This window comes from Atta colombica, unplaced genomic scaffold, assembly GCF_001594045.1.
Source record: "Atta colombica isolate Treedump-2 unplaced genomic scaffold, Acol1.0 scaffold187, whole genome shotgun sequence".
Taxonomy (NCBI): domain Eukaryota; kingdom Metazoa; phylum Arthropoda; class Insecta; order Hymenoptera; family Formicidae; genus Atta; species Atta colombica.
The window spans coordinates 1,554,880-1,563,317 of record NW_017259279.1 but is presented as its reverse complement, the minus strand read 5'-3'; the positions used below and the strand labels follow the sequence as shown (position 1 = coordinate 1,563,317).

The window sequence follows — 8,438 nt, the reverse complement described above, 5'->3', positions numbered from 1 at the left end:
ATTTTTGTGTCTTATTTTAATAATATTTGTACAATTTCATTATTAAAATATAATTAAAATTATTTAAAATATAATATCAATAATAAAATAATAACCCTATATAATAACTTTAATTAATAACAGTATGTGATCGTTTGAATTAATATTCATTACTTACATTATAATTTAATTAGAATATTACAGCATTTATATGCTTCTTTGTATTAAATATATTTATTATGTATTTTTAAAATAGTTTGTATCTTATGTACGTAAAAAATAATCTACTACTATTATTTATCTGCTGTGCTGATGAATTTTCTTCAATTTTTTGAAAAGTTCGAATTTTTATATTTTGGAGAAAATCACGCAGAAAAATTTAAGCAAATTCCTTTAATTTACCTGCATTGTCACGAAGAAATCGAAGAAATTTATTTTAAATGAAATTGATAAATTAAATGAAACTGATAAATAAGAATGAATTAAGTATGACATCAAACTATATTTGTCAAAATAGCAATGGTTTCTAACAATTTGCGTAAAAGCAAAAGTGAAAGCGCCATCATCTAAATATACGACGAGGTTTCTCTTAAGCGCGACGAAATTTCACACCTCGTGCATCAGAATAATGAAGATCAGCCGTCCTGATGTAACTCATTCGTTACACTGTGAATAATTTCAAAATTGAATGTGAGACAGATTTGTCAGGTTAAAGGGTGTTTTGCAAAATTTTCACAAAATTATTCTCGATGCGTCATTCGTCAACAAGAAGATGTGTGACAATAAAAGACTATTCAAACACTGCCCATCTCGCGATCGATAATACCTTATTTACAATTTACAATTGCGAACATCATGACATCAAATTACGCCGATTTGCGCCATCATACTTTTAAGAATGTTCGGCGTCACAAAGCATTCCTTGTAGATACGACTGCAGTCATGCCCTTCTCGACCTATTCTGATAGCTTCCTGAAGGACTGTGCCATTTGTGAATTCCTTAAACCACTTGTGACTATTTGAAATAATTAAGATAAATTCATATAAGAAACATGAACTTTAGAATTTAATTCCTTATGTAACCAATTAAAAATGTTCCGCATATATTCTTTTATTTGATTCAATAATCTTTATATATAATTTTTCTTGATTGAATAGTTGATGTGCTTTGTTACAAATTTTAATGTCTTTGTAATTGGACAAAGCATAATATACGAGTGTAATTCTCAACGATTTATTAAGAAAAAAAAACAAATTTTTACTCTTGCTTTAATCGTTTTTTAATTGTAATGTATTTTATCATTCAATATGAATGATATTAATTAGTTATCTTACTCTTAACATATTACTTGTCCAGTTTGTTTCTTTCAGGTCTTTCCCTCCAAATTTAACAGAGTTTATTACAGAGTTTATATTCTATTAACTTGATTAAATTATCAATGTAGTAAATACTCATTAAATAAGCAAATAAATTTTTCCATCCAAAATATTATTATTATATATAATATTATTTTTTTTTATATTTTTTTAAAAAATAAAATAAAATTTAAAAAATAATATTATTTTTAAAAAATAATATTAGTCATACCTTGATAATCCATCGATAATCTTATCGGTACTCGAAGGATTGTCGGAATGACTCGCCTCGGAAACGATGGTGCAAATAATGCGCTGGACGCAGGGTGTGATGTATCGATTGCTAAACACAATTTCGTTTATCGTATCTCCCATTTGCGACCATTGCGAGTCGAGACCTGACACAGAAATTCACACTCCAGATAATTCAAGAATATTTACAATAAATTTATTATCTTAACACAGAACAGTGAATAGGAATGAAACTCATACTTCGATATTGCATTCCCGGGCCTGGCTTCGATAAAAGAGGCACTGCCAAAGTAAGAATGGCTGTTAACACGCCAGCGATTGACAATCCTTTCGTGTTAACGTTAAGCAGTGGTAACACTTCGCCATTCTCGCTCACGTGATTCATCGGTATTGAGAAAAAGGGTACTGATACATCCCAAGTGATCTGGAAAATTCAAATGGGAAGATCTCTCAAACGATTTGAAATCAAATTCTTTAGAAATGATTCGAAGTTGAAGAAAATCCGTTCAATTATATAATAAGAATTAATTCTCGTGAAATTTACGTATTTCAAAAATTTCCACTCAATCAACTTCGATACTCACTTCGACTTCTCCACCTTTAGTGTCAAACGAGATGAATTGCGGTTTTTGGCCATTAAGATTCATGAACGTCCGTGAATTGCCGTCGCCAATTACTCGCACGAAGAACAACGCGAAGGGTAGAAGAATCAGAGCGGTCGAATCCGTTGGTGTGGTCCTCATGTTCAAAGTCTCTTTAAGAATAATTGAAGTTAGGAACAGTTGAAGATAAAACGTTAATACTTTATCGGATTCTCGATATCCTCGACTTTCTGCCGCCCGCGAAGTAATGAGATGCATTTGTGCTATCCAAGTGCTTTTCAACGTTCCAGTGTAGCAGACCCCCACTAATTTGTCCCGTTCGTAACAGGCTTATTTGCCCCTATCAAAACAGGAAATACTGATTTCTCGCGACGGAATTAACGAACCCAAACAGCGAAATCCAAAATAATGTATTATTAATTACTGTTGCATTTCGCGAGTTGCTTTTAGATTTTGCCGCGCACCGGGGAGAGATAAAGGAATAATTATGAGCGGCTTCTCGTGACTTATTATAAATATAATTTTTCATCTGGTGCAATAAAAAGAGCGAATGTGACGACGAGTCAATTAGAATTATAGACTCGGCCAGCTGTAACTTTCAGTGAATTTCCCGGAGCACCGTCTAGAACCGACTTCTTCGTCAAACTCGAAACGGGGAAGAACGCGACACGCGAGCTTCGCGAAAGGTGACTTTGATTCACGCTCTGGCTTCTCCCCGCGCAATTTGTAGCGAACATGCAACGTATAGATGGAATTTCTTTCCGAGAAATTTCCGGAAGGATTCCGATATATGATCTCATAGCGTGAACTCTGCTATTTACATACGCTTTCGCAGTTTCTTGCATTTAAATCCTTAATCCTATTTTTGATCTTTCGTTTGGTGTCTTTTTGATTTGTATCTCTTTGACTTTATCGACTAATTATCGACTTTTATAAATTTGTTTAATATTCTTCTCCCCACATAGAAAAAATGTAGGAAAGAAATATGAATTAAAATTCTAGTAGAATTTATGAAATTGGCAAGTCAATATAGGGACAAACACTCACTTATGAAAATTTATTTTACTTCTCTGGTAAATGAACATCGTCATATAATAAGATCATTTTTACATTTTGTAAAATAAATTTTGAGAATAGTATGATTTACTTTCTTGTAAGATAATGATCAATTGAACGGATTTACCATTATTTAATTATATTTTTTATCTTACACTTCTAATATTTTTACTTTCAGAACAAGTAAAGATTGTCAAAGTTCGACAAAGATAATCAGAATATTTTTATTAATCCAGTAAAGTAAAAATTATTCAACCATTTTTTCGCATTTTTTACTATAAATTAAAACTTATTTTTTTTGCAAACTCTTCTACAAATTTTAAATGCTTCTTGTCTATTATATGTGCTTTCTATTGATTTATTTTATCTTTTTTGCAAAATTAGAATCCTTTGGAGCGCAAATTACGTTAATATTATTCTGTTTAATCGCGTACATTAACGATTATTAACATTATAACGATTATTAAATTTAATTTCATCTTTCCAAATCAAATTGCATCATATCGTTCTTTGAAAACGTAATCAAAATTAACTACGTAAACAATTAGATACAAGTCATAACTATTCCAAAGTTCCACACATTTCGTAACGCGCTACAGGAAATCGTAACATGGACAAGATCACTTCAGCCGCGAGAAGACGGAGACCGAAATCGCGAAATTTTGTATGTCAAAAATCAGTGAACATCTTAAGAGGACATTGTTGACGGTCGGCCATTATTTCAGCCTCGGAATTTCAAACGGAGTAACCTGTGATGACAACGTGGTTGCAGTCGTTGCAGAAGAAGAAGAAGAAACGGCCTTCTCTTCGACGAAGGCGATGACAAGGAGACGTCATGCACCACGAAGACTTAACAATGAAAGCGAAACCGGGACTTCAATTATCATCCACGACTTGTGTTCAGACGACCAGAGCGACTATATATGACTGAAAGCAGACATCACACAGTCAGTCCGTAACACTGAATCATCACCTATCTCATCCTAGGATATATCTCAGTTTCCACGTTGTATCTTAAAGAATTCGCTTTTCCTTTATCGCTATCGAAGGTATTTACTCGATCCACTTTAAATAATTACGTTCATATTTGCCTGATATATGTCACGAGAAAGTCTTCGACAAATTGCTATCTTGATTCATCGTAACGCAATGTTCGCAAAGTATTCTATAAGATTTATAATACATTTTAGAAATTTAATTATTCATCTAACTGTAAATAATAAAAGTGCCGAATTAAACATCTAATTTTTGACAGTATTTAAACAATATTTTTAGCTTTACGAAAAGATATGTTCTTTGTTGTGAAATATTGTAGAGTATCATATTCGTACAATATTCATTAAAACACGTAGATATTATCGACGTTTAATTTATTATAATAGATTAATATTATATTATATTAATATATTAATATAATATGCGTGTTAATCATTGATTCACCGAGAAAAATGTTTAGTTGGATTAAAAATTTTAAAATAGACGAATCGGAATTCTGACTAATATAATCTTTTGTGTCTGTTTTTAACTAGATATTTTCTCAGTATTTATTTTAAATTTTTTCTCAGATGACATTTTGTATCTCGCGAAGTTTAACCGTGACAATAATTAGCTGTTTCGTCATTCTGGTCAATTGCAGTCCGAAGTTCGATGATGGAGGGTAAGTCTTTTAACGGTTAAATTTTTAATACAAGGAATTTGTATTCAATATCTTTTTACAATATGTCCAACATTTCTTCCCAAATGTCACAGAAGTGCAAAAGACGCTTAAAAAGCATTCCAAAAGGGCTTAAAAATTAAAAAGAATTTAGATATCTAAAGAGAAAATTAATGTAATTTTTTATCGTTAAATTATCTGTGTTATATATCTGTCTTTGTACGTATCTATCGATAGTTTTGTGCCGAGTTCTATCAGCTACATGGAAAAACAGGCGAAAGCACAGGATCAGGTAGCTATGCCGTCTCAAATTAAACAGCACGACGAAATGTCGAAACGCGAATCCGAGATGAACGACATCGCAGATCGTAGCCAGGAGGCACGATTTGGTTTCACCAATGTCGGAAGTACAGGAAGTGTAAGTATTAGATCGAGTTTCTTTTCTCAGCTTTTTCTCATATTTTATTATAGGTATCTATTCTTTTGGGACATAATGCCACACTTCTTCTTTATCTCTTATTTCTACAATTTCTTTTCTTTCTTATTTCTTTTCCATCTCCTATTTCTATCCATCTCCTACAAAATTTTAGAAAATTTTCTTTAAAGTATTGTTGTACTCGATATTATCTTATTTTATCTTATTATTTTCGATAATAATTGAAGTCAATTAATCGGAAATTCAAAGTGGCGTAATTGAATTAAATTTACATAATCAACTAAATCCGAATCAGGGTTACGGTGTATCACCTTATGCGCCAGCAAAAATAGATCTTGGAGGACTTCTCTTGGGAGCTATCATAGGCGTGGGATCGATTCTCATCATCCCAAAGCTGCTCTATATCCTGTCAGGAACTTACAGTGCTTACGCGAGAAGTAAGTATTATATCCATAAAATGATATAGAAAAGTATTCTTATACCATGATAAAATTTATATATTGACTCGAGATATGAATCCCACGTTGTTCATTTTATTTGTTCTTAAATTTACAAAATTCAAATTTCATAGATCTCTTCCTCAAACTTCATGAAGCTTGATATTTTTTCATTATCGAAACATTAATAATTTCCGCGCTGTAAGCCATTAAAGAACTTCTCAGAATATTAGTTGACGTAATTTTTCAACTTCCATGCTTTTTCAGCTTGACGGATTCAAAACTTGATCAAATAAAATACGGAAAAATTCAAAACAATGTTATCCCTCTTTCTTTCTTCAATTTTCATTGAAAAAGAATTAATTTCAAATTTCACAAGGAATTTTCAGTGAACATTCCGTTCCTCTAGTATCCATAAAATGTATATCAATCCAACGCAGGTGAAGATAATGGCTTCACGCAGACTCTGACGAGGATCGATGATGTCTTGGCTCGCCATGGCATCGACACGACTTCGTGCATGCAACGTGCGGTATGCACCTACTCGCAACAGGCGGCCGCCGCAGTGGGCGACGAGGATGAGAACAACGGGAACGAGAAAGACCAGAAGGTAACGTCTTTCGAGAAGATGATGAACACAGTCACCAGCAACCAGATGTTCCGCACAGCTATGCAGGGCACGGCGATCGAGGAAGCAGTGGAAGCTGGTAGAAAGGGCAGAAATTGCTCAAGATCGTATCCACACTGCGGCTTCTCGATGGAGACCATGCTGTCGCTCTTGGCTAACGTCATTGCGACGGTGAACACGCGCGTCACGACGCCCACTGGTTCCTCGTTGTAATATTGCTTATGTAATTTTTACTTTTCAGAGAAAGACGATTATAATTTAAATAGCAGATTAAATAAATGGAAAAAGAAAAGAAGCGCATAAAAAATAAGCTCGCTGTATCTTGCGTATACTACACTATATGTGACAAAGAAAGAGGCAAGATAAGAGTTTAACAATTTAACAGGCAATAGATACGTAGAATTATTTATCATGAGCGGTGAAAGTCGGTAGTTTTTGCAGTATTTTAATTCGATTCGTACAACGATAGCTTCATCTTTATTTCGTCGAGAATTACATTTGTGTGTGTCGGGTGTCTATATGTATATTTGCAAATTAACAAAAGTGAAACCTCGGCGCAATCCCTGTGCTCTCACGTGTGCTCAGCGTGACATATTCTTCTTTCTCTCTTCGGTTACACATAGAAAATGTTATATAGTCTAATATGGCTTTCACATTGAGGAAAATAGAATCGACTAGAGTCGCGATACGATCGCAAGCGCATCGCGCTTAACACGTGTCAACAATCAGTACAGGCACTGCCCATGACGATGTATTTACTTACATGTTTATACAACATTCTCCCCGGACAACACAGCACGCATACACAGGCGCGAGGATGAATCGGAAAGTAAAGACACGATGGTTTCCCTACTTATTTCACTCTTCCGGCTTGTCACGGTGCAAGGCAACTTGAAAAAATGACTCCGTTTCGAGCATTATCTACCTAGACATTATAGCCTAGAAAGTTAAATCGCATAATAAAAAGAGAGAACATTTGAATTATTTATCTAGAAGATTTGAAAAAATTCATAAATAAGGTAAGGTTTTAAATTTATTCTTTTTTAATACGTCCTACAGAAGACGTGCTTTAAGTAGAAGAATATAATTTCTATATGTATTACAGATACGTTAGTTGTTAGTTATAAAATATAAGAGACGTGTATCTTTACTTTTTCATTCACTTTCGCGTATTATTCTCGGAGCAGGACATTCGTGCGAGGTATTGATTCCTGGGAAAAAAGGACTCGTTCTTAAAAAATACATTTCTACGCTTGAATTGTCTTCTCTCGTAAATGAAGATTAAATTATTTTCATATTTAATACGAAGAAAGGTAAATATTGAATCTTCTTCTACACAAGGAAAGGCAACAATGAGGAATGTATATACTTAATTATTGAATATGATATGCTCTTATAAAACGCGTCTATCGTCAAAATGACGTCAGAAAATCGATCGATACGTAATACTTAAAAATTAATAATATGACAACAATAGTGCTACAACAATGTGTTATTATTAAAAGACTAAAGATAGCAAAGAACGTTCGTGTGAATAAAAAAGCACCATTCGCACAAAGATATCCTTCGTTCCTTCATTATGTTTCCAACATTTTACATAGAATTGGTCCTTGCAAACAGGTCGCGACTGAATCAATAAAGTATAGCGAAATACATTTTTGTATTCGTGCGATTAATATAGATTTTTCGGAATGTCGAAGTGCATTTCGAAAATTCTTCTTGGAACAATTTTATAAAATTCAACGTTAATTTCAGCAATAATTTATATTCTCTATCGATATTTTCGCGCACTCTCAAATTTCAATATTTACATTCACTAGGGATTTTCTATCGAGAGATTAGTGAAGAACGAAAATATCTTAATGTTACTTTCTTTGGAATTTCCTTATTAATTATTAAAATGAGCAAGAATTTCTTTCACGGACGACTTAACTTGACGTAATACTGTCGTTGAATTTTGTTGTCGCATTTTTATTGCTAAATGTGTATTATTGATAAATCTCATCGAGTTAATTCCGTCTTCGGAATATTCTCGATA

At 33.1% G+C, this 8,438-nt stretch overlaps 2 protein-coding genes across 2 annotated transcripts; one reads left to right on the top strand and one right to left on the bottom strand.

The window, feature by feature from the left end:
* Positions 1-663: 663 nt before the first annotated feature.
* On the bottom strand, positions 664-2,330 carry LOC108686546. The gene is made up of 4 exons (XM_018191907.1): positions 2,172-2,330; positions 1,828-2,011; positions 1,568-1,733; positions 664-994 (listed from the first exon to the last, which is right to left on the bottom strand). The coding sequence occupies exons 1-4, from the start codon at positions 2,328-2,330 to the stop codon at positions 841-843; spliced, it is 663 nt and encodes a 220-aa protein (XP_018047396.1). The 3' UTR covers positions 664-840.
* Positions 2,331-4,810: 2,480 nt separating this feature from the next.
* On the top strand, positions 4,811-6,613 carry LOC108686542. The gene is made up of 4 exons (XM_018191903.1): positions 4,811-4,902; positions 5,137-5,317; positions 5,631-5,772; positions 6,213-6,613. Exons 1-4 carry the CDS (start codon positions 4,811-4,813, stop codon positions 6,611-6,613), a joined length of 816 nt encoding a protein of 271 aa, XP_018047392.1.
* The last annotated feature ends 1,825 nt before the right edge of the window (positions 6,614-8,438 follow it).